Here is a 27,842-nt window from a genome sequence, read left to right as displayed (position 1 = left end):
GAAAGCATCTTTTTGGTGATGGGAAGTGCATTGATAGACACCATGAGATTTACTGCGGTAATGTGAAATCGGGTTGGATCCTATGGATTTTGCTAACATTAGCAGCTTTCTCTAGTGCAGGGCACCTTCCCAAACAAGGCTTGCTGCTTGTCAGATTTGAATATCAGGCAGCTTTTTGGGGGGGGGGGTGGAATTTGGAGGTGTTATTACTTTATTTTGGTTTTAACTGTAAACATTTTTAATCTACTATTGTAAAACAGCTTTGGACCATGAGGAAAGGCAGGGTTATAATTTTTAAATAATTAATTTTGTGATCATAGCTTTTTTTTGGATATGGAGGTAGCCTACAATGATTATGTATAATCCTCCTCCTCCCGTTTGGTCCTAGGAGCAAAAAATATCCTAACAAACACCCCCTGTTAGCTGTCACATAACAAACATCAATGGCTGTTTTATTTGACTGGTCCTTTAAGGTTATACCATCACCGGCCAACAGTTATATTCAGCATTTAAGTTTTTGAGTTATACCAGGTTAGATGCAGATGGGAGCTCACATCATTGAAAGTTTTACCAAAGGAAGGAAAGAAAGAAAGAAAGATATAGCTTACATGGAAATCTTAATGTTAAAAGAAGGATTTTTCATCCTGACAAGCACCTTTTTGATATGGAAGGATTTTGTTATGTGGTGAAGGATGGTTCAGTCAATTGAGCTCCAAACTACAGTTCAAAGGGACATTGACCAAGCTTAAGTTAGTCAACTCACTATGATCTACATCTTTAACAAACAAACCCACAGGAAACAAGAACAACCAGAAACTCGTAGGCTAGCACTACCCTCTTCTTGGATACTCTTTCCCGCCTTGAAGTCACCAATCATATATAAAGGAAGTTGCAATGAGAAGCCACAGAACTGGACCATAAAAATATGTGTGAATTCAGATGACCACAATAACAGTTGCCAATGCCAACTCCAGCCTGGGAAATATCAAGATATTTGGGGCTGGAATCTGGGGAGGGGAGGGAACTCAGCAGGGATGTGAATGTGATACCATAGAGTCCACCCACCAAAGCAGCCATTTTCTCCAGGGGAACTGATCTGTGTTGTCTAGAGATCAGTTTTAATTCTGGGAAACCTCCGGGCCTCACACAGGAAAACTGAGTTGCAAATGACTGCTAAAGTACATTATTTAATGTGTGTGAAAGCAGCCTAAGGTATCCTAATCAATAGTTTTGCTTCTGTTTTTCATTGTCCAGTTACTATGGTCAAAATTTCCCTTGCAGACCAATCATTGATCAAACAGGGACATCAAAAAAGAATGAAAGCCAGATTGGCCCATGTTTTATAGTAGCACAATATGATCCTGCATTGTATTATCCAAATTGGGGCTCCCAATTGACACGCGGCACTTTAAACCTCCCTGACAAGCTCTTGAGCAACTTTTGATGACATTCCTCCGAATCCTCAACCTGCATCTTTTCATAGCTGCAGAAGGAAACCTTGCTAGAATTACAAAATATTCCAGTTGCCTGCCCCAACCTCTCCCGCTTGCCTCACTCTGTGAAGCACTGAAAGAAAGAAAAGGGGTAGGTGGACCAGGAGAAAGAAATCATGCTACCCAGTTCTTGCCTGACAGTCAAGGTTTAGTTATTCTGTATATCTATGCTGAATGTGGCATAGAAATAGGGTTGCCAGGCCCCCTTCAATCTCCCAGCAGGAGACTGGGGCCTGGCTCTTACCTTGGAGGAGCTCGTGCACGCGTGCGCGCTCCTGCAAGCGTGATGATGTCACTTCTGGGAGTGACATCATCACGCAGCCCCCGTTTGGCCGCTGATCGAGCCATTGTGGGCCCCTGCGGAGCGCAGTAACGCTCCCACGTCCCACAGGGGCCCACAACAGGCCCAATCCGCACCCGTTTTGGCATGGATCGGGTCCATTTTGATGTGGATTGGTCCCATTTTGGACCCCTGTGGACCGTGGGAGCATTCCTGCGCTCCGCAGGGGCCCACAACGGGCCCAATCCGCGTCAAAATGGACCCGATCCATGCCAAAATGGGCGCGGATTGGACCCGTTTTGGCACGGATTGGGCCCGTTGTGGGCCCCTGTGGAGCGCAGGAACGTTCCTGCGCTCCACAGGGGCCCCGATCCAGGCCAAAATAGGCCTGATCCTGGGGCTGCTGTATGCGGGGGTGCGCAGCTCCGCAGGGGGGCGCCCCCCGCTGGCCAGGTAAGTGGGGGCGGGGGTGGGAGGGTGGGGGCAGGGGATCCCCCACCCCCGCTGGGGGTCTGGTAGCCCTACATAGAAATCAGATCAGTACAGAAACTCTCACCTTGTTTTTCCAATCAAATGTCTAACTTCAGAGCTGACAACTAGGTTTTACTGGAAAAAAGAAAGCAGGTCGGCCAAAGCTCAAGTTGCCACACTCTCCCCAACAGTTTGTTGCTTAGTCCCAATGTTGCATACATGGTTCATCCATTCCCTGTTTGCCTTTGGGTGTCAGATGATTTCCACCTGGAAGGCTGATATTGTGTGTATGTTTGGTGATTCACCAAAGCCGAGAAGCTGCCGATGTTCACTTTTCTATTGGGATGTCAAATATTAAGGCAAGGAAAGACTCAAAGAAAGGAAGCCAAGTTAGCTACTGGTGGTGTACGAACAGAAGTATAAAGGACAAGAAAGCAGAAGGAATGGATTGCAAAGGAAGGCAAAGATGGAAAAACATAGCAGACAGATTTTGAAAAAAGGGTATAGAGATGATATATATCAATATTATCAAAAGCAGGGTTCACAGATGAAACAGCATAAACACACGTAAGATTTACTGAGGGTGATTCTTGAAAGTGGATTAATCACAGTAAACTTGGGCAAAGTATTGTCAAGAGGGACACTGGATTTTCCATCACTTGCGAGTCTTCATATCAAGGCTGGTATTCAAAAAGACAAAGCGCTCAGGTTAATAGATCAAATATAATGATGTGTGAAGGAAATTTATTGCCCTGAAGTAAAAAAGAAGATGATGTGTTGAATGGCTCCCTTTAATCTTTAAATATGCCATGCCATGAGAGTCCAATATGCTGCTGGGCACTTGCTTGCTCATCAAGTAACTTGACGAGTTTCACTGACTGTATTAAAAACAGCTCTTTGCTCCCTCAGAGACAAACCATACCATGTTGACTTGTATGTGTTATTAGATCTGTTACATGAAATATCAAATTGCAAGTTGGTTTTAAAAGGGGGTATACTGGGAAGTCTGTTTTCTGTATCAAAAGCAGTTTATTCATGCAGTTTTAAGGAGACACTGAAGTCAATGGCTTAGAAACTTGTAACTCTGCTTAAGACTATAAAATATGTTCCTAACACAGGATTGGTTCCAGCTAGTGGAACTAGAAGGGCCAGGGAAGGAGCCTTAGCAGGGACCTGGCTGGCAAAGAGAAGGCAGCCTGTTTTAATATGAAACCAGTTCTTCAGACTGAGGCTCACTTGCATTTTCTGACCATGTACATTGGATCTTACATTGCCGTTTTGGACTTGATGACAGGAGGTTTGTGTCATCAGGTAGCCGCCAGCAGTCACCTGGATACTTATTTGAGACTGGCCAGTCATTAGCCAAAAACAAACAACAATGCATTATGGAAGGGTAACTGGTTAACAGTTTCCTCTCAACTACTTTCCTATTAGTTGCACCTTCCCAAAGCGCATTCATTACGCACTGATTTCATTTAGGTACCAAGTTTGGACCATTTTATTTTCCAAAAGATGTTACCCTTTGAGTTATTCTGTTTTATGGAAGAGTATTGGAGATGTGATTTTCTTTGGTCTTGTGATTGTTTCATTCCCCCTGGCTTCTTTTACCATTGACTGTTTTGTGTGTTTTCATTTTAGAGTATAATGCTTCGTGAACTTCCTTGTGGATGAATGAATGAATAAAACAGCTTTCAAAATAAGAAAAGGGTTATCAGGCCACAGTTATATACATTTGCAAGTACAATGGTGTGAGAAGTTCATCCAGTAAAAGATATCACCTTGCCCTGCTGAAAGGCTGGTTGTATGTAAGCCTGCAAGAGAGATAGCAGTTAATAAATGTTAGATGTGATGTTTAGATAGGACTGAAAACATCAAAGTTTCATTGAACTGCTGGACCTGACTGCTCTTGTTCTAAAAAAAGAATTCTGTACAATTCAAAAGCTTCCTGCCCTCTATTCAATTGACGAACCATTTGAAATCCTCTCTCAACTACTTTGCACCTTTTATTTTTCTAGCTCTATACAGCAAACACTACTTATGCCGTGGAACCTTAATTAAACCATGTACAATATATAGATGGAGACATGACTAAGGGTACAGTACTAAGGTCAGTGTGTAAATTGCTTAGAATAGCAACGAAGCCTCAGAATGGGATAACTTGGAGATAAACCACCATAATACAGAAATATACCAACAAAGTGACTCACTAGCAAAATGCTGATGTAAACCAGGAGCTGCCGCAATTGCACCACTGAAGGGATTGAAAATGGACAGTGCCAAAGGTGTGCTGAGGGCAGCAAGACTTAGTCAGCACTGCAACTCTGCTTAGCCTACATGCTGTTCCCATGATGCTGTCAAAAAAGGGAAAAACATTCTCTCCGAGTTCAAACACTGTTCAACCTGGAACTCCATAGGTACTCCATTTCAGGACATAAACATCAAATTGACCCTTCCCAACTTAGGATACAAGGACAATATATCCTGCATAGGTAAGTAAAAGAGAGGAATCCTCTGCCTCATACTTCAACTGCTGCAAATCCCCCTCCCAAATTTACACACATTGCACACACCTGCTGTGCATTGGCTCAATAACCCTTCATCCCTCAAAAGTTCCTATGAGAATCTCTGCACACATAGTAATTATGCATGGCACATAAATGGAAGTTCCCCCTTCAAGAAATGCTGACAGATGGCAGTGATGTTGACATGATTTTATGCCAGTGTAGAAAAACCACATGCAAGTGGGGGGGATGGGGGGTGGACACAACCACATTGTGGAATGACTACCACCCACTCCCATCATTGCTACTGCTGGATAAACACGTCATGATGCTTTTTGCCTTGCATGACCAGACCCCCAAGGGGGCAAGCCCCAACAGAAACTGTAGGCAAAGTTCCAGTACAACTCCCTACAAAAGATAGGTTTATATTGGCCCAGTGCCTATACTACTTCTCCCAACAACTTGAGAAACGATTCACTGTGTAAGGGAGGAGAAAAGACAATGCAGTTAAGAAGCTGAATCAAAAACATGATGTGGGAAAGCTTTGTGTTTCCTTTATTTCTTTTCTTGATGTGTTGTGCATGAGGATGCGGGCAGAACAACATCAGTGAGGTATACTACCTCCATATATGGCTGACCCAAGGGCATCATTAGCACGGTAGTCAGTGATAGGTAGGTGTGGGTGGCGTTGCTATGGTCTCTAGTGCTGTGGATATGCTGTCAACTCCTTGGAGTTGGATTTTTTAAATGATCTGTTCCATACCAAGAGAATGTAGAATTCCAGCCAGCTAGGCTGGTGCCATACAATCACAGGGTTGGAAGGAACCTCTGGGGTCATCTAGTCTAACCCCCTGCACAATGCAGGAAATTCACAAATACCTCCCCCCACACAAACACAGTGACCCTTACTCTGTGCCCAGAAGCACTCCATGACAGTGACGTGGCAGCATCTTGGGCTTTGGATGGCACTGCCCATCTTTTTGCTGCATTTTAGTGAGAATTTGCTGAATAGAAATTGTACTTATACGAGCAAGCACTAAAGGGGGAAAAACCTTGCCATTAAGTTCACTATTAGTTCAAGCCAAACACCTTGCAAATCTCTTGCTGTCATTTGATTCCCAAATATACTCTTTTTCTACTGGATTAAAATTAATTGACTCTCTTTATGCTTTAGAATCCTGAATCAAATTCTGGCTCCTTCTCCTTGTGCCTTGACTTCCTTCCTTTGCCACTCACTAAATTATCTCTGACACTTACCACTGAGTGTTTCACTTCCCAACAGCAAGACAAGTAAATATATTCTTCACTTGTTCCTAATCCCCAGAAGAGATTTTAGGATCACTCTGCCGAGTCACTTGACTTCAACACTCATCCAAACAGTACAATATACATTCCATTGGCTCTGTAACTCTTGGTTATGGAAATACAGCTGATCTCACCTGGGCCGTTTCCACACGGCTTACCTTATTCTGCGAAATAGCGAAATCTCACACGAAATCTCGCGCGAAAACGCTGTTATCACGCGAGGAGACGCTGTTATCACGCGAGAAGATGCGATAATAGCGTCTTCTCACAAGATTTCGCACGAGATTTCGCTATTTCGCAGAATAAGGTAAGCCGTGTGGAAACTGCCCTGGTCAGCTGTAGAGAGGATTGAGGGGTTTAGAGGAGCAGGGATACACAGGATGGTGCACATCAACTGGAGTGCCTAGTGAAAAGAGATGATTGCTAAAAACCAACGCATGCTCTCAACCCTCCCCCTAGGAGCAACTCTATCCTGGGGCTTTCAGCAGCTATACTCAGAGTGGGGAGTTACATACCACCCGGAGTGCTTTAAAAACACCCACAGAACCATCTCTGTCCTAGGATCTGCCTTCCTTAGACACCAACTTTACACAAGAAAAGATGAAACTGACTTAGCAATTACTGTCAGCCCTAGGAAAAAAGTTCCTATTTTCAGGGTCAATATAGAAACAATAGCAACAGTGCGGCATTAAGGTTACAAATAAAATGTTGTGCTTTTCTGGGGAATAGTCCTTTTGCCAAAAACACGTACACATACATGCTGGTAAAACGTGATGCATCTAAGCTCAGCCATTGTGATCAAAAACTGGCCAATGCTGTATCTGCAGGGAGCCACGTGTTGCTAAAAATAACCACTTAAAATGCTTCCCTTGTTTAATCACCAGCACTTTACTTCTGTTGGAACTGTGAACAGGACCACTTTCCCCTCTTTCTGCAGAGCCATTCACGGCTTGCTCCCTAAGAGGTTTTTAAAAATCTCTCTTGCATTCTTACAGTAGCAGAATTGACTACCAATCAATTACAGTGCTAAAGCACTGTAACAGAAGTTAATGAAGTGCCCTCAATCAGCAAGCAGCAAAATAATCTAAAAGCCACTTTCATTCATTCACAGAGTAATCCCTGATCCAAAGCCTTTACACAAAGAATAACAACAATAGGCACAAGCCATTTAATGTCTGTTGTTCAAGGTCAAGGAATGGTTCTTAAAGTATGAAATGAGCTAGTTTGGTAAGAGATGCTTGCAATGCCCCCTGATTCCAAAACCAAACTAGAAAGGAAGATTTCCCTGTGGGTTTTCATTTAAATTAAAAGGAACCCCAAGAGGAATATGAATCAGAGTAGACTTACAGTTTCCACATAATATTTTTCCAATGCAAATTGCTCCAAGATGCACACACCATGGAGAAAACATATTAATAATGGTTCCTCTGATATACTTACAATGCTACTAGTATTTATTTATTTATTACAATATTTTTGGTCTCCCCACCATTAATAATGCTCCAATAAAATAAAGGATAATGAGAGAAACAAGTGATTATTTTTCCTGAGAAACAATAATGTTATATAAATAGAATACAATGAACATGTAGAATGCATGTGCGTGTTATGTGCTGTTAAGTTGCTTCTGACACAAGGCGACCCCATGAATTAACAACCTCCCAAACATCTGATCATTAACAGCCTTGCTCAGATCTTGCAAACTGGAGCATGTGAATATCTTACACATATTAAAGTGAATCTTGATTAAAATCCTAATTGACGTGAGTTCTACTGTGAATTAGATTCACACAGAGATGTGAAAGCCTGGGGGAACAACAGAAACATTTGAGGGGGGGATGATTTTTTTTGGTTTTTTTCCCCAGAGAATCTGCCCCCCCTCCATAATTTTTCCAACAGAAATGCAGGGAAGCATTGACAAAAAGGCACACTGAAAATAAAAACTCATATGAAATACTGTCTCTTTTGGAATGAATGAAATGCTTTACAAAATAAGGTTTTACTCAAAAAATGTAATAAGCAAACATTTATGTATGACAGTCCATAGCATTAAATAATGATAATTCCTATGCATACTGGAGACATACAACATATTTTCAGTTATGTTTCAAGAATATTTTAATAATAATGTAAATAATTGGCAACAATTATGATGCTATAATATGTTCAAAGGTACATTATTATGGAGTTCAGTGTTTTCAAGTTTAACCTCATGTCCAAATATGCTGGTAGTCCCACCTACTGTGATTGTATGAGACTGCTGCTGTCCAAATTATATACTTATTTATTAACTAAAAAAATTGTTTCCAGAGTTCAATTTTTATTTTTTCTTACTTCTCAGATGGAAAAACTAAGACTCACGTGCTAAAGTAGAATAAGACACAGCCATTTGCAGCTCTCTCTCTCTCTCTCTCTCTCTCGTTCATACTTATGTGCTATCAAGTTGCAAGTTGCACTATCTTGTAATGACCTCAGCAAGTGGTTTTCCAATCCAATATACTTTATTGCTTCAGCACAGCCATAGCAAATAACAAAAAAGTACAATATTATTAATACAAATTACTACATCCTAAAATTTAAACTGAAGTTAACAAAACTCCATCTAGAACTCTAAATCCATAAAATCCATACATCATATAATAATAGTGTATTAAGTCCTACTAAGAGGAACTTATTGTTACCTTTGGAATAAAACTTACTTCAATAGTCTTAACTGTATTTTGTTTACCAAAGTTACAAACTTTGCCACTTGCATTGTAATCCATTTATCCTTATCTGCCAGCAGCACCACTAATTTGTCTTGCTCTGACCTCCCTGGCACCCACTGCAGATTATTTCTAAGATACTTCTCCCGAATAGTTGCAAATCTCGAGCATCGAAACATAACATGGGGCATATCTTCAATGGGCACACACAATCAACAAGTGGGGCAAGTGGTTTTCAAAGCAAGTGAGAAGCAGAGGTGGTTTGCCAGTACCTTCTTTTGAAGAGTCTTCCCATATCCAAGTACCAACCCTGCTTAGCTTCTGACATCTAATGAGATCAGGCTATATTATGCCATCTTCCCCCCTCTCTCTCAAGTACTGGGTTTATTTGCAGTTTTGCTTGTAGAAAACTTATACTTTCAAATACCTTAAATATGCCAAATAATACAATTTTATATGCCAAATAATACAATTTTATATGCCAAATAATGAATTATGCCTTTATGTTGTTAGAGCAGTAAAAAGGTTTACGTTTGATAGCAAAGTGTTGCATATATTTCATTTTTTTCAAGATTTCTGCAGTTTTCTTGGGGAGAAGGATGGGTTTCCTATGACTTCAACATTTGTGGAAATTTTATATTTTTAATCCCACAGCAGAACACTACCAAGCACAGGTTGATGACATGAGTGTTACATCTATTTTACAGGAGTTGGGATGCTGGAATAAGCAGGAAATGTGTTTTTCTTCTAAAACATTTATTTTGCTCCTGTTCCCCTTGTTTTATTTTCTGCACCATTAAAATACAAAGAGGGTTATTCCTGAGGGTCACCAGATTTTCTTCTTCTTGTTTCTTGTTTGTGTGCTTGTTAGGCTTGTTATTTAGAGGAGTAATGGTTTGTGTTTCAGTAGTGCGGTGGGGGCGAGCGCACCACTCCAAACGGTAAATGTCAAAAAATACATACCAACCAAATGTCAAATGTCAACCAACAGATGTCAAAACACGATGGCATTTTCCATTCAAGTTATTCTTTACTTCATAAACTCTCGCCATTACACGCTGAAAAGCTAAGTCAGAACCCCTCTGTAGATCATGCTGAAACATCCCCAGAGCCATTTGGCATTGACTGATCCACGAATTGGCAATGATTCGCTTCATGAATTCCAAGTACCTGCCATAGGCCACCTATTGTGCTCAGAAGCCATCTGCTATCTGTGGGAAGCCTGGTTAGAATGATAGCAGCGGACAGTGGGTTTCACAGCTCCCGCATGGCACACTGAATATCCTGGGAAGAATAAGATGTGACTATAATGTTCTTTCAAGGCCATGTTGCAAACACAAAACGTCTTGTAGGAATCTCAACACATGTTCAACACGTTAAATCCCCTCCCCACTCCCATGTTAATATATGGCAATTTCTCATCATATTGCTGCATGAAACAGCCTTTGGAAATGACAGGTAATATCTAATAATTAACAAGCAAACAAGTACTATACTATAGTACCATAGTCTGAAAGTGATGCATTACGTTCTGATCATCCTTGGGAAAGAACCTTATATTATACTTGATAGCAGGGTGCCTAACACTACTAGCTGTAAAGTAGGTGGAACAGATGCCATGAAAAACACATGATGGTATCACACAACATAGGGAGAATCAGGAGACGAGGGAAGAATCAGCACAATACTGTTTTCTGTATGTATTGTACAATTCTGCCAGTACAGTGAACCCTGCACATTTCACAAACCATCCACTCTTGATTCATTACAGAAAAGAATACTAAAGGAGAATGAATGCAGTGCCAGCCATACTGCAGAATTTTGTAACAAAGACTAAAGAAAACAATATGGCCATTTTCACATATCTTTAAAATAGCATGATACTCATGGAAGGCTGCCAGCTTCCTCGCACGATTTTTGACGCCATCCATGACGATGGTGCTTTTGTGGTTGCCTGCCTCTGATTTGTAAATGGATGGCATCAAAAATTGCGCAAATAAGCCAGCAACCTTCTGTGAGTATCATGCTATTTTAAAGACGTGAAAATGGCCTATGTTAGAATTACAAGTCTTACTAAAACTATGATTTGGTCTCCTTAAAATGCACCCATACTGAAAAATGAAAATTGGTGAAATTTGATTAATAGTCTTAAAAAACTGGCTAAAGAATATTGTTTCCTTTACAGATTTACCCAGGTGAGGATTGTACTGTGAAATGCAAAGCAGCCACAACGTCAGATGACTTAAAGACCAATTCACACATGCTTTTCTTCCCTCAGAGAATCGAACTTCAAGAGCTGTTCAGTGAATGAGTAAGCCGGCCCATATATCTCAGTCATGTTACCTGATGTCTACTGAAACAGAGAATTTTTCACTTGAAACACTATTCAGTTGCCTGAAAGTAATCAAGAACTGAATAATTAAGTCATGCCAAGTAAAGTGATGTACATACATGCGTAAACCATCCCTAATTGTTCTCTTGGATCTTCTTTATAATTCTTAAGAGCTTGAAGTGGCTGCCTTATTTAGTCAGTTTTTCATCAATATATCTGCGATGGACAGCTGCAGTTTTGCTAAGAACACCAAATTAGAATGCTGAGCTCTGTGACAGTTGGAAAAGGGCAGTTAGTTGACAGAGAGCTGGGGGAAAGCTGTGTATAGCAGAGAAAGGTTTTCAACCAGAGACAGCAGGGGAGGCTGTCCCTGGTTGAGAAAGAAACTAATACTGAGTAACAAAAAATGCGAACAAACGCCAGGGCTTTTTTTTCAGCTGGAACGCAGTGGAATGGAGTTCCATAACCTCTTGAAAATGGTCACATGGCTCGTGGCCCCACCCCCTGATCTCCAGACAGAGGGGAGTTTAGATTGCCCTCCGCACCGCTCCAGACATGTGACCATTTTCGCTGAGGGTGATTTAAACTTTTAAAAACTACCCCCTTGTTCTAGCTGACCCAAAGTGACGTCATAGGCCTTGGGAGCATGCGTGCACTTTGCGCGTGCACATGTGGTGCCAGGGCACCACCTCCCGCCAAGAGCTGCCCCCTGTACTGGCAACCCATTGAGTTCCACCACCTCTTTTCCCAGAAAAAACACTCTGATAAACTCTAAGGTCCAAAGTTCAAGGGTGAAGCAACTATGTATATATCTTTATGAGCCACTTCTATGTTGTTAAACCTTAAATAAAAATTCACTCCTTTATAGTTAATCCCTACTGATTGAAAGTGGTCAGTGTTAGGAAAAAGAAACCCATGTGCTCGCACATATACCTATAAAGCCTCAGTTATTCTACTAATACAGACCTGTGGAAATTGGTAGCAGCTGAAAAATAAAGCAGTGAGAAGTTCCTTGACTCCAAAAACCCTGGGCAGTATTTGGGTGAGGGATGGTTAATATAGGGAACTGGCTGCCCCTCTGCTTAGGAAAGAAAGGACCCTATGAGCGTAAAGGGGTAAGGGCCCTCATCCTGGTAAATAGAGACTAGACAGGTGGTAAATTGTAAGCATCTTACCTGCCTGTAGCCCTGATCCTGTGAAGAGGATCCTGTGAGGGGCGGCAATATGAAGGGGTCATGGTATAAAGTGGTGCCCTCACTTGTGGGATGCTAACCACAATCTGGTGGTGTTCACCAGGTTAAAAGCCTGGGTACAATAGAGAATATCTGTATATATCTGTGTGGCATGTAGGGAAAAGGAGTGTGTTTGTGTGAGCAGAGCCCTTCTCAAATAAACATTTAACATTTAGAAGGTGCTGTGGAGAGGGTCACAGAGAGAGATAGAAGGAGATATTTAATTTAAAAAAAGATTACCCTTCTGAGGTAAAAGTTTACACTAAAAAAGGAGAAGCTGTAATAGAAATCCCAGGTTGTTTAAAAGAAAAGTTTGGCAAAAGGCATTACCTTCTTGAGGTAAAAGTCTATGGCAAAAAAGCAAGAAGGAGCTGTAAAAACACCCTAAATAGTTTTAAAAGAAAAGTACATGTATGAAAAAAAGATATGATGTTCCCGAGGTAAAACTGGAAAGGGCACTGTGTAAGGTGTTGTCACCAAAATATGACTCTAAGAAAATGAAGCCTGCTACAATATTTAATTCTCAGTGTGACCAAATCTGTTGATACTTTAACCCAGACATTAGAGACATGAACAGGCAAGACAAAGTGTTCTACAAACCTGAAAAAGCCCCAGGTTTGCAGAAAAATCAGAAATTTTAGGGAAAAATTACATTTGGAGGGGTTTTAAACCCCCAAATCATAGAAGTAATGCCTGCAGCTTTAAGAAATAAATGGCCTTGGTGCCTGATAGGCAACCCCAACAGTACTGGCAGTTGAAATCTTGGTTTCTGTCAGTAAATGGCAGGGGAAGGTGGCAGGGACCTTTCCATACATGTTTTGGCCATTGAAGGAGGACTTATTGAGGTCAGACCTGGCAGCAACCATGGGCAACTTGATACCACACAAGTTCCATGACTCTCCCAGGTTCAGCTGCTCACTATCATTCAACAGCAGCAACCATATAAAAGCCAGCGTGATTCAGAGGTTAGAGTTTCAGCCTGGATGCCATGAACAGCTCCTTCTTAAATTAGGTCCAATTATTAGCTTTCACTAAGTCTTCTTTTGATTGAGGTAGCCTTAGTGGAAGTCAATCATGTGATACATATCAATGGATCTCAGTTATTGGATCCAACCCAATATTCCTTAAAATGTTGAGGTTAAATCTTCCCCAAAACAAAAGAACATAAGAAGATCCGTCCTGGATCAGATCATTTAGTCCAATATCCTGTCTCTCACAGTGGCCAACCAGTTACTATAAGCATAGAAGCTGAGTCCTTTCCCTAAAGTTGTCTCCTGGCACTGATATTCAGAGGTTTACTGCCTCTGAATGTGGAGGTTACCTTTAGTCACCATCGCTAGTAGCCACTGATAGACCGATCCTCCATTAATTTGTCTAATCCTCTTTTAAAACTGTCTATGCTTACAGCCATCACTATATACCCTGGCAGTGGATTCCACATCATAATCACTCATCGTGTAAAGAAGAATTTCCTTTTGTCTGTCCTGAATTTACTGCCCATCAGCTGTTCACTGTTCCAAGATTATTATTCATAATTTATATTTAAATTATTTTATTCTGTGGTTATGGTCTTCATTCCTGCCTTGATTATAATGCTCAGATTTAGCAAAATAATACTATCAAGCTCAGATAGGGCAGCTCATGGAAAGATCTGATCGAAGTTCTAAAAAACACTACTAACATTTATTTTATGGTACATTCTTTTCAAAAGCACAAGCAATCAGCAAAGACATACTTCACAAGAAACTACTGCATAAATGCTTTGTCCATTTTGTTCTTCAATTAGTTTATTTTGTATATACTGCATATTTTTCGAAATAGCTGGAGTTGAGCATTTGAGATAGAATAGAATTTAAAGAGCTCATTAAGAAATAAAAAATAATTATCAGCCTTGTTTATATAAATGTTTTCACACTTTTTTTTGAACTAATTAGCTTGAGTATACATAGGTTATTAACGGTATATAATAAACTTTAATGGCAACAGAATCCAACAGTAGATTAAAAATATATTATTGACTGTTAGATTTAAGGGAAATAATTACACAATTAAACTTAGAAAGGGTATTATTACTAAGATGCCTGAGAAGGCCTGTCATTTCATTCATGAACACATGAAACCACCCTCATTCAATCATACCTTTGGTCCATCAAATAAAGTAATGTCTACTCAGACCAGCAGCAGCTCTCCAAGGTCTCCGTATAAAGTCTTTCACATCAACTACAACCTGATCCTTACAGGAGATGCTAGAGATTCAACCTGTGACCTTTGGCAGGCAAAGCAAAGCCTCTACCACTGAGCCACAGGAAGAGCCCTTCACCAAGGACGAACAATAACCTTTCCTCCAATGGAAAATATCTTCAAGAATTTGTGTCGTTGGGATTTGACTCTTCCATATTTCCTACCTGACTGTCAGTCTATGGATAGCAGGACACTCTGATTTCATCTCCCACCCCTTGCAGCAAGAAATCCAAGGTCTCTTGAGTCAAAGGTTGTTTATTGAGAGAATATATATTCAGAAAGTACCAGTGTCCATAGATAATCCAAAGGCTAAAAGCAGCTTTGGCTGTACACAGATCTGTTGTTGAGAATGACGTGTTAAGTGCTTGCTACAGTATATCACCCCTTTCATCCAGCCCCCACCCTCGGTGTCTACCCAACTAGTACAGATGGTGGGAAAGCGAAAGGAGTTGTCTCTCAAGGTCTCTGTGGTGAGCCATCCTAGATAAGACTGTCTCGGGAACCAGGCTGCTCCTGTGAACATAAACGGTACTGGAAAAATACATCAGGCAAGCAATATGGAGGAGCTGTGGGTAACAGACCTGACACTGACAATAAAGTTCTGGGCATGCCATTCTCTGTACAGCTTCACTTATAAAGGGTGAGTGGGCTACAAGCACAAGGAGGATGGTCTTTTTCCTTGGCGACGCCCTGCTTATGGGACTCTCTCTCAGTGAAGCTTCGTCTGGCACTTATCCTTATTAGTTTCAGAAAACATTCCTTTTCTCCTTGATTATATCAATATGTTCCAGTATTAGTTTTTTGTATGCGGTATGATTGTGAACTTCCTGTCAACTCTCAAACTCAGGGCTGAGAATGTGGAACAGAACTTTTAAAAAAAGATAAAGATGCAAATAACTGGGTCAGACACAAATTAGAAGAATATCAGTAGTTATGGGACTTTCATAATACAGTAAATTTATTTAAAACTTCGACAACACAGCAGGTGATGTCTTGAAGATGTAGTAGTTTATCAAGCACTGTTGCTCTTGTTAAATTATGCAAGGAATTCATACTTTCCAAACAGTTCTGAGCCCTAATTTATCAACAATATTAATTAATAAATATTAGAAGTCCCTTTTTTTGTTTCTCCATGGATTACATAAAGCAGAGGAAATTATATCAGGGAGAAACTCAGCCAATTATATTCATAGTTGAAAAAAGCAAAATAAGGAACAATCGCTCTTAAATTGGCCCTCATTTATAATGAACTGGAATAAAAGGTTTCATAGCAATTTTTAAGATGTGCTAATTTATTATATTAGAAAACAACAATTCAGAAAACAAGCAAAACTGGACCACAACGAAGGACCTTTTCTATCAGTACAGCTATGCAAAATAACATGACTCATAGGTAGACATGCGCACGAACCAAAACAAATTACAGAACCAGAGGATCATGGTTCGGTGCAGACCACGATCCCGAATTCCTGAACAGCAACGAACATGTCCCGTTCCCGAACCCGGATCGTGGATCGTGAAACCCAGCCTGGGAACCCATGGCTATTTATAAGCATGGGTCCCATTCAGCAACACAGGAGGTCTGTGTTTGGCTGTCAGAGCTGCCTATCAGGGTTTGCAGGGATGAGATTGGAGTGCCCATGGCTACAGAACACCCCCTTCCCCCTCCCTCCCCTGGGAGTCTTCTCCCAACTGGTGACTGCTTTGCTGCTCCGTGGTTGGAAGGAAGCCCTGCTGATCAAGGAAAGCTGGGCTTCCATTCGGGTTTCCAGGGAGACAGAAGGAGGGCAAACAGAGCTCAGGCATTCCCCTGGCTCTGTTGCCAGGGGAATAGATTGCTGGCGCCTGAGTGTCTGGATCCCCGAATCGAGCCCGAATGCCACGATCCAATCCTCTCCCGACCACTGGATCGTTGGCCGTGGATGATCACGATCTGCTGGGTCACGATCGCCATTTTCGTGGGGTTTTTACATTCGTAATGCGGATCGTGCCCATCTCTACTCATAGGTACTAGCAGACTTATATATCTTCTCAATAAAGTACAAGAAAATGGTTTGAATGACACTGGCTGCTTTGGACATTCTCCAGAAATTGCAAGAGGAAGAGTGTATGACATATATTTCTTCTGTGTCTAAGTGCATCCAAAATGGAGAAGATGTATGTATATATCTCCCACAGAAAGGTGTGTATTTTGTCCCTGTATCAGAAGATCTTGTACAGAGTTGTGAATCAAAAGATGAGAAATATGAACCACATGTGATTCTTTTCGAAACATTTCCAAATAATGCCTGAATCAGCTCATATGGCTAGCTTTCCTATACAATGGCAATGTTTTAAAAGTAAAAAATAAACATGACAACTTAACTGTCCTTTCTCAAAAAGGGCAGAGCTTGAAGATGGGTCTTTCTTTTCTTTCTTTCTTACTCTACTCTTCTAACCTATAAGTCTTAAGTAGTCTTGAAGACATATCAACTGAAGGAGGTGCACCAGCATCCAAAGATATCTCAAAAAGTGTCTGAAATTGATTTAAAAGTCAATTACAGGCCCCACAAAGAAGCATCAGGAAGCAGTAGAGACCATTTAGAGCTCCGTTAATGCGTGTTTGGCCATGGCATGAAGTTAATTAATGATGTACAGCAGAATTCTACTTACTTTGTTTCCCCTCAGGCCATATTCCTATTTCAATGTGCTCCAAAAATAAATCCTGCAGTGAACCCCTACATGGTATGAAAGTGATGCCTTATGCATCATGCCAAGAAATCCCACTGCTTATAATAATAATTCTCAGGTAGGCTATTATTAGCTTTGACTTGCTGAGTATGGACAGCTAAAAAACAAAAGAAAAAATGTAATCTTTGACCAAGGAGGTAATGTGTGTCTAGACCTTCTGTACTAACTTGGATTATTCAAGGGAAAAAAACCTGTTAGAAAACAAAACACGAATATCATCTCAACAGGAGATTTTCCTCTACAATCTTTCATGCCATCTTAACTAACCTTAAGGGGCCTTTTTGTTTGTCCTCTGCTGTAAACTAGGGGGGGGGGAATACCCCTGAAAATCAAGTGCTAGAATTTGTTATAATACCTCTCAGGTCTAAAACAATTCCGATGGGGTGGGGGGAAGCATGACATGTGAGTCATTTGACAAATCCTTCATCTAATCTCTATTTGGTCTGCTTTTTCATTGTTTTCTATTCCAGATCTCTCTTATTATGGTTATTTCCATAAATGCTATCATTTATTTATAAGAAAATGAAGGGCTAACATACTTGAATATATATTTTGCAGAGGATTTCCCATTTGATTTTCAATATCTAAAGCGATGGACATAGAGTTGCCTTATGCCTGCTGGGGGAGAGAATATTTCCCGCCCCCAGAGGTGCCTTCTTGCCAGCACTCCAGCAGCCAATGGAAGATGGAAAAGATTTAAAAATGGCCCTCAGAATTAGCATGATGCTACTTCTGGGAAACCCAGTAAGTGACATTATGCTTCTCTGGGAATCACTGGTTTTACCATAAAGTCTTTGGGTAATTCCTAGAGAGTTGTGATGACACTTTCAGGTTTTCCTGGGCATGACATCACATTATTGCTGACAGCTGTCCCCCATGTCCCCACCTCACTTAATCTATCACTGGTTGCTAGGCCCATCTGGTAACCCTACATAAACATTTTATTTCAAGATTGAGTATATATTTGAATGCAAAAGATGCTGCTCTGGCAATGTGCTGGTTGCTGCCACGAATGAGCATCCTTCACTTTACCAGAAACTACCAGCAAACTACCATTCTATACTAAAGGTTAGTCACTTCTACATTTGAGAGATGTAAACAGACAGTTGCCATATTCTACACAAAAAAATGTGTGAAAGCTTCCTAAGAAATTTTGTTATTTTAATCAAAATCCTTGACAGTCTTTGGATGTGTCACCCAATCAGGAACTTCCAAATCCAATTTAACAGCACACTTAAACTGAAAAAAAAATCCTGTTATTTAAATGAATAACTCAACTCTTATTGAATAATAGACCTTTTAAATAAAAAAGAAAATATGAAATACTATCTTTTAATCATCTTTATAGTCAAATAGTTTCACTGGTTTCATTTTGCAAATGTATTCCTGTGTAAGATTCATTCAGTGTTTCAAATTGCTCAAGAACTAGATCTTACTTTGCGGATGCCTCTGCTAAGTTCTTCCCCATAGTTGGTCCCCAGGATTTCGAACAGAACTTTGGGATTACCACCATTCTCCGCAAATTCCAGTTCTCCTGTCAAACCATTCACTCCGCCCTGAGTGCATGAAAAAGGAAAGGAGATCAAATTTAGTCATCTCTATGAATGCAATACAGACCAGAAGTAATTGTGAACATTATGAAATTTGCAAAGTTTTTCTACCTGCCCTATGTAACAGTGAAGATATCCATGATTAAAACTGGAAAAACATATGGTATTAATGAGGACACTTATATAGTGCATTCTGTGTTCAAAGTGCTCCATATATGTTATCTTGTAATTCTTGCAAAGTCCTGGTAAAATAGACCAAAATTCTTATCCTCGTATTACAGATTGGAGGCCAAGAGAATAACTTGCCTAATACCACCTAGTGAGTTAATGGCAGAGGTGGATTTCAACCGGAGACCAACAAGAGTGTTCACTTAGCCACTACCTTATAACAGCTCACAGTCATGGTAGTGAATTCCAGTTCACATAGTCAGCCAGGTGGCAGTTTGAAATCTCAACTGTATGAAAACTATAGGAAAATAACCATAATTTTGTATCCAGTGGTCACATAGATCTGCTACTTTGCCACTGCAAACCACCCAAGGAAACAGTTTGCAAACTTGATAACAGGGTGGTGAAACTAGTAAATGAGCACCTACTAGGGTGGCCAACATCCAGGTGGTGACTGGAGATCTTCCAAAAATGCACAGAGATCAGTTTACCAAGAAAAAGACTACTCTAAAGGGTGGACTCTACGGCATTATACCACAATGAAGTTCCTCTCCACCCCAAACCCTGCTGTCTCCAGGCTCAAAGTCTCAAATCTCCAGGAATTTTCTAGTCTGAAGCTGGTAATCTTAGCAACTACACATAGATAGTTCACCACATAAAGGATATTCCACATGATTCTTTCTCATGTGAATGAGGCTTCGGGCTCTGGAGAACTTAGAACTTACACAAGGTTCTCAGGTCCTCCCTCCCTCTACTTTTATAGAAGCCAGCCGGGAAGTGCAGCAGTTGAGCTCCAACAGCGATTCCCTCCTACCCACTGCTTCATCTGTAGCTCAACTGGGGGTTTACTATTAGAAAGTTTCACTTTATAATTTGGTATCATCATCTTTACAAAAGTTTTGTATTATTATGGTAATTGTAAACATCAAAACTATGGGGTTATAGCGGGGTTTTTCAACTTGTCAAGAATACAGGGTTATATGTTGGAATGCGTTTCATGGTAATGTTAACTTGTCACAACTAGAGATGGGCATGAACAGCAATACGAACTAAAAAACCCCACGAACAGCCCAATCTGCTGTTCGCGAACAAACTGTTCGTGAGGCCCCATTCTAAATGAACAGGTGGCCGTTGCAAGCCTCGTTTGTTGCTGTTGCTGTTCGTTGCTGTTCGTCAAGCCAGTCTGTCACCTGCAATTAATTCTCATGGCAACTCAGGCAGGGATTGTCTGAACTCTGTCTGAACTCCTGCTGTTGCCCTGGAAACCCCAATCTAAGCCCAATTTAGCTTGATAGGCAGGTCTTCCTTCCAAGTGTGGACTGGAGCTCCAAATTTGTTACAAGAGGAAAAGACCAGGGGGGAGGGGGGCTCCCAGCTCTGGCTTTCAGGGAGAGACAGCTGCTGTTAGAGAGACAGGGAGACATTGGAGCTTGAATTTTCTTTGTGTGTGGTGGGATAGGGATCTACCCCTTCAGGTTCCAGGGCTGCTGCCAGGCTCTGGGGTCAAACTATTATTTATTATTGGTACCTTTCCTGCTGCCTGCTCAGGTAGGGTTTCTGGGAGTGGTGCAGTAGGGATCTTGATGGCTGGAGGAGAGCCTGCTGGCCCACACAAACAACTAACAACGAACATGTTCTTGACAGGATCATGTTCATTAGTGTTCGTTGTTCATAGATGGTAATGAACAACAAACACCATGTTCGGGTTTTTTTTCTGTTCGTGCCCATGTCTAGTCACAACTTTTGGCTGGCGATTGGGCATTGGGCACGGATCCTCTTTGGGGGGAAACAGGGCCTGTGTGCACAGAATATTTTACCTTACCCATGTTCTTTTCTTCTGAAAATTTCTTACTATCTTTTAAAAAGAAGAGATGTTTGAGACAGAGATGGCATAAACAAAATGATTGTGTTGTGTATTTATTCTTGATCAGTGTCTTCCATATCAAATGTACTGCATCTACAATCCAAAACACAATTTTTCTAGCCCAAAGCCTAATTGGCTAGCTGAAAAATCAAGCTTTGCCTTTTCTGCTTCATAACTCATCACTATCCATCACTGACAATAAAAAGTCTGAAATCAGAATTTAGCTGTCAGATCCACAGATGATGCATGAGACATGGAGGGTGGAGGAGCGACATAGCTCCCTTTCCCACAGGGCACAAAAAAAACTCACTGTTTGTCAGTAACCTAAACAAATGTGACTGAGAAGACCTAGAGGGCAGCTATATGCAATGATGTGGCATCATTTTTCTTTAGCTTGTATTGTTGCTATAAGCCTTGGTTTAATAATTTACATAGATTACAAATGGAAATTGATATTTTCTAGCACTACCATTATTTCATATTACGATCCGATTCGCCAAGTTCTTGCAGTCTCTTTACTGACTAATGGGAAAATTGTCACAAGCTTGAGTAATGGAAATAGGGTTGGGGGGGGGGGCAAAAGCAAGACATATCTGGATAAATTCCTTTTTCTTTTAAAAAAATTCTGCAGCTAGTCTAATTTATTATGTTTCCTGGCAATTTTAGATGTATGATTGCATATGAATTTTAATTCTGATACTACTTGTACTAATTTTGCTGGGCTTATATTGAATTAAAAGGCGGAAAGCAGTCATGTGCTGGCCCTTTCCCCAAGGCTATGCATCCCTTATGGGGGATAACTGATCTTGTGGGAATTTACAACAGCAGTATCACAAACAGGGGCACACTGGAACCCAGCCAAGGGTTAGGCAGGAGGCAGAAATAGGAAGCCTAAACTCGTTGTTGTTGACACCACTGGCCAAGTCCTAGCTGGGGGGACCCTGTGGTGTTTCTAGTGCTTACTCTTGGCCATTTGAGGACCTCCATGACAGTGGTCCACCAGGAACATTCCTAGAAGTTAAAGGGTTGATCTGTTCCATGGCAAAAATGCATGTATTGACTTTAGTACGTGCAAGGAAGGCATACATATAGTTGAAGAACTGTACGCTTGGATATTGGAAAGAATATTTGCTTTTGAGATAATAGGCTAGTTAAATCCTACACAGATTTGAAGGGCATAAAATCCAGTAGATATAGAATGACCATGTGGCCCTGTCTTCATGAGGGTTAGGAACATAGCTGCAATTGAACTCAAGAGAAATGCATTGCTGGTATCAAGGGCCCAGGCTGGCTAGTCAGGTTTTAGCTCACGTCAAGGTATGCAATATTTTTTTCGTCATTGCTGTATTTATTATTATTCCTACTGATTGTTGTTAGTACATTTGTTTTCAAATTCATTGGTTTAAATGGGAAACATTTCTGACAATAACATCTTTCCCATCCAACCTAGATGAAATTTTCAGAGATTATACATCTCATCCAGGATGGCCTTGTTGCCAAGCTTTGGACAAGCAAGAGAAAAGGTGCAAAATTTATAAGCCATTCAAATGAAAGAGCATGGCTCATTAAAAAGAATGGCTACCATGCATCTTATATACTAATATATATCCAAGTGGGCCCCCCTGCAGATACTTAAATCCATGGACTGGAGACACCATGACAGAAGGAAGATTTTTATCCAAACTTGGGGGGCTCCCCAGGCTTGCAAAAAAAAATCTGAAAGTGGAAAGGAGAGATGAGACAATACAGGTTCTCTATTCTTCCTGTGAATTCCAGGATTTCTTGTGTTATCAAAGCAACATGAGAGAGAACTATGTCACAATGGCTCCCATGCCATGAAGGTAAGCCACTCCTCTCCACACCAGCTCACTTGCTGTATTGTAGAGATAACAACAACACTGACTTTGTTCACCACTCTGAGTGGGCACTAATCTGTGTAGAAGAGCAGTATGTAAGTGTAGTAGTAGCAGTGGTTGTTATTGTACCTTAACTTGTATAAATCAGATTGGATTATGCCCTTCAAAGCTGCAACTGCCAAACAACAAATCTATACCTGAAAGGGGTGGTATGACATCAGCTAATGTAGTCATTGTAGTATCTCACCAATATGGTTGCCAACTCTAGCCTGGGAAATTCCTGGATATTTGGGGTGGAGCCTGGGGGGGGATGGGATTTGGGAGAGGGGAAGAACATCAGCAGGCTATAATACCATGGAGTCCACCCTCCAAAGCAGCCATATATTTCCAGGGGAACTGTTCTGGAGTCTGGAGACCCGCTGTAATTCTAGGAAATCTCCAGGCCCCACCTGAATGTCTGCAACCCTGCTCATCTGCTGAGGGTGCAGTTCACAACACATTGAAGTATCAAATTCCTGTTTATTTTAATGGTTCTGGATTGTATCAGTAACCTTTAATAATGGTTAAACATGTAGAAAATCACAGTTTTCTGTCAGCAAGCAAAGGAAGGACTACATTTTGAGCTGACTTGTGGATACTCTGGAAGGGGGAAGCATAGATCTACAACCAAGAAGAGATCTACAACCAAGATTTACCAGCTGGACTTACACCTTATGCACTGTGTTTTATAGAAAGGCTAAAAGGTCATGTCTATAAACTCTCTATCTGTCAAATGCTGAGAGAGAATTAGTCACCATGCCATTAGCCAGAGTTCTATCTGAATCTCCCGAAAGTCTGATTGCTATTACTTATGCAGTACAGACTCTATAGGCTTCAACAAAGTAAAAAAAAAACCCATAGAAGAACCATTAAAAAGCAAAAGTCCAGAGGTAATAGTTTGAAATCAGAAAAGAGATTAGAAATTGATTCTTTTTACTAAGGAGCCACAAAAAACGCCTGAATCTAGCCAGCAAACCCCTATTGCTTCCACCTGTATTTCAATATACTTTGAGTTCTAAACATAAGGATCAGTTTTATATATCGAGCATAATTTAACTATAGGTTACTTTGTATACAAAACTTCTGCAGATAGAAGCAATTTATTGGGGGGAGGCAGCTGCATCCATGTGCATGCACACAAACTCTTATCTCTTCACAATATTTCTTTTAAGAATCTATTTCTAATTAAGTCCTTGCAAAGGGGTACTTACTATCTTCTGGGTGCAGGTAAAACAAACAGCAATATGTCATTTTCCCTCCCTCGGAGTAACTCTAGCAGAATTAACAGGTAACCAAGACTGCATGAGCCAAATAATGGAATGGTGTTGTTGTAGCCCATGAAAGAAAATGTACCTGTAGTTTTAATGCTGCTGTAGTAAGTATACATTTGTCTGCCCAAGTAGCATTATGGAGGAAGATGTATCCAACAAACTTTCCCCCTCATTGATCTTATCAAGGGGATTGTCTCAAACTAGGCAAGGAAATCTTGTTAGAAAAGGTTTATTTTTAACACGCCAGTGTCAGTTGAATGGAATGATAGCATCCAACTCCCCTATAACTACAGAGTTATAACATAATTTTGTACTTCTGTCAAAGAAAGAAATGTAAGTTATTTTGATTCTAACACCTCGAGTCACAGTACACTACAATTTATTTCTCATATTCAAAAGTTTTTTGCGCCCTTTTTACATTTTTACTGGACAAAAGTTGTTTGAATAAATTTCAGAAGTCTAGGTGGAAATTCTGTTTTGGAAAATTATTTTCAGTGAGGAATGTATGAGGGTCCAGGGTAGCTGTTTATAAAGATAATGGCATCGAATGTGCACAGAACATTGTCCTCCCTTTATTTTAAAGACCCGCTCAATTTCAAGCAGATTGAAAAACAGAGTTCACCCCAAAGTAGGTGTCTCTCTGAGCAGTCACACTTCTGTCTATTGATTCCTAAAATGGCAAGGAGCAGCCCAGCAGGAAAGCTCCAGCCAGCCACCAGCATTAAAAAGACAACAACACTGTTGCATTCATTTTATTTTCCCACTCTTATAGTGACTAACTGACAATATTTTTTAACTTTTATGCTGAAAATTCTGCATTTGCCATCCTTCCTTGTTGTGATCTGTTGTTTGTTTTCTTTCACAACATGAAGGAGACTTCCTTTGCAGAATTCCCCCCTTTGCAGAATAGTGAGGGTTGCCTGTCTACTAAAGAATGTCCAAGTTCCAAGCAAATTGGACCAAGGGTTCCAATTCTACCGGCCCCTGAACAAGGTGCTCCCAGGCTTTCAAAAAGAGTGAAGGAATCGGCAGCTTGGATGCCAAAGAGATTGGCTGGGGGCACTCGTTGCAAGGTGATTGGCTGGGAGTTCTCCCTTCAATGTTCTGATTGGAAGGGAGAAATACCATTTCTCAGGAACTCAGTAGACTCAAATAAAAACACTAGCACAGGCTACATTACTGAAACTTGTAAAGAAAAACAGATGCTGCAAGTGAGAGGGTTTCATAATTCCAGCTAGAACCTCAACATTCAAAATGCACATGAAGTTGTCTTATGCTGAGTAAGACTGCTGGTCCATCTAACTCAGGATAGTCTTCTCTGACTAGCAGCAACTTTCAGAGTCTCAAGTAGTAAATGGTCTTTCTCAGTACTTGCTATGTGAAATCCCTTAACTGGAGACAGAACCCAAAACCTTCTGTATGCAAAGTACTGAACAACAGAACTTCCCCACAACTGCCCAACATATTCCCAAGGTTCTTAAGGGTTGCCATCACAGATGCTCTAAGACATTTTGATGCCTCTGGCAGAAAATTCTGAAAGCACACCTAGGGAGGTAAAAATATAAACTTAACAACTGACAAATAGTTGCACTTTAGTGGTGCCTGAGAGTCATCCAATCAATGGAAGGGCAAGTCCTGTTAGATGCCAAATGTGAAATACCAGGACCCAACAGTAACAATGAGAAGTAAATCAAGAGGAGAGGGGAGCCAACTATTATTAACTTCTGAAACTATGAGTGCCTATTTGTGTTTTTAAAATATGCATAGCAAAGGTCACTTTTGCACTGCAAGGAACAATGAAATGCAAGTCTGAAATGAGTGACTGCCCCAGAAAATCACTAGAACTATGATAGACGTGCATATTGGACTTTGCCTCCAACCATATCAATATCTGAAAGTTAGGTGCATTTTCTAGATGCTTCCTAAAATCATTTTTTAAAAATAACCACATAAGGTAATCTAAGCATTTTAATGTTCTGGAATCTCCATCTTACAAGTAATCTAGTGACCGTAAGAGGGATTTTTCATTTTCTTTAGCCCTTTTCTGCCGCTTTCACCTCCCATCTGGCCTGCCATTTCTCTTCAAAATGTAAGGAGAATTGCCTCACAAATAAATCATCCCTCTGAGTGACTGCAGAGAATTGAAGGAGGAGTTTGTTTGATTAATAATCCTCCTTTTAAAAGGCAGAAAATGTTAGGTAGCAAACTGGAAAAGTTAGCAAAAGACACAAGGCAAAGGAATGTATTAACTCCACAGTTTTCAAAGTGCAAAATCTTCATATTTGTGAATGGATTGATGTCATATTGATAAATGCCAAAAAACAAGCTAAGCAAAACTTTTTAAAGCGGATGGAGGGGAGCCAGCAGATTCACCCTTGGTGTATACTTATCCCTGGCCTACGGTTAAGGTGTGATTACATAGGACAGATATAACTTCATCACCTATGTAGACAGCCCTTCATGAATTCATACACGCACACATAAAATTTCCTCATACGGAATCCGAGCCTTGATCTAGCAAGATGAGTATCGTCAGCTCTGACCGGCCTGAAGCTGAGGCCTTTCCTATCACCAACTACCTGGTCCTTTTTTATCAGGAAAAGCCATGGGTTGAATCTGGAACCCTGTGCATGTAACACAGACGCTTGCTATCTAGCTTTCAAAATCTACATTGTTGACTGACTATAGAGATAGTACTTCTTTGCAAATGGACATGGAGAGAATATCAGATTATCTCGCACTGCGGCATCACTGTAACGGATCTCAGTGGGTCCTTCCTCTCAGCCTTCCAGCCAGAAATGGGATATGATGATTTTCTACTTAAAATCAGCCATATGGTAAGGAGTAGAAAACCAGCTGCTTCTTGTGGTGAAAAATTCCTCTCAGGCAAATATTTCTCACCTTTACAATCACATTGCACAGGTCTCGAGAGCCAGCATTTGACAGAAGTTTCCAAACAAGTAGGGTTTTTTTAAGGAGACCCATGTCTTCACAGGAGAAGGAAATCCTTTTTTCTTCCCTCACTGCCAGCTCTGGCTCACTTCACCCTCCTCCTCAAATCCTCCTCATTGACACTTTCTTCCCTTGCCCACTACTGCCAGTTACCATGTTTTTCTGCACCACTCTGGGCAACTTGAAACACCATCCAACTTCTATCAGATTCAGTGCTGATTTTTTAAAATGATCTCTGCACATGCTCAGACAGTGACCTCTATCCTATCACTCCTCTCAGCACCACTGAACACATGAAGCTGCCTTATATACAAGCCTTTTCTGCACAAGTGATTTTTGCTGCTTTTGGCCCCATATCTCTTCAGGTTTTATTCCAAATTCTGGACAATTAACTCCCCTTTCAGATTTCAATGTGGCGTTTTCAAGATTTCTCTTAGGATTTTCTGCCTGTGCTTATTCCCTGATATTTTTTCTCAATGTAGTTTTGAGTCAGCTTTTTTCAATCAAGAAGAATTTTTCTTTCAGTTTCCCCCTCTCAATCTTCTGTTCCCCACCCCCTCAGGCCACTTTTTGCTGATTGATCTCTCCATCTTCCTCTCAGATTCTCTCCTCCTCCTCTCCTCCTTCCCTTAGTCCCCCTCCTTTCCCAAGACATTTCTTTCTTTTTTGGGGAAGAAAACTTAATGAAGTTATAACATCATAATGCCATCATTATGGCGTTGTGTTGGTTTGTCCCCCTTGTGTTAGCCTCAGCCTCCCAGTTCTGGGTCAGCCTGTGTGCGGCTTTCCAGTTTGGACTGAGGGGGAGGGTTGTAATTCCTTTAAAAATATCTACCTGTCCTGTATCTGGGA

At 40.8% G+C, this 27,842-nt stretch overlaps 1 protein-coding gene across 2 annotated transcripts in view; it reads right to left on the bottom strand.

Annotated features, from left to right (window-relative positions):
* The window catches only part of GRID2 (glutamate ionotropic receptor delta type subunit 2), a 1,267,968-nt gene that overhangs the window by 404,362 nt on the left and 835,764 nt on the right, over positions 1-27,842 (bottom strand). For both annotated transcript variants that reach the window (XM_054990367.1, XM_054990368.1), the window contains one exon: positions 18,727-18,846. In XM_054990367.1, the coding sequence (XP_054846342.1) occupies positions 18,727-18,846 (120 nt within the window). The remainder of the gene's footprint in view (positions 1-18,726; positions 18,847-27,842) is intronic.

Source organism: Eublepharis macularius, chromosome 10 (genome assembly GCF_028583425.1).
Source record: "Eublepharis macularius isolate TG4126 chromosome 10, MPM_Emac_v1.0, whole genome shotgun sequence".
In the NCBI taxonomy this organism is placed as follows: Eukaryota; Metazoa; Chordata; class Lepidosauria; order Squamata; family Eublepharidae; genus Eublepharis; species Eublepharis macularius.
Note: the sequence above shows the minus strand (reverse complement) of the source record. Positions and strands in the feature narration are given on the sequence as shown.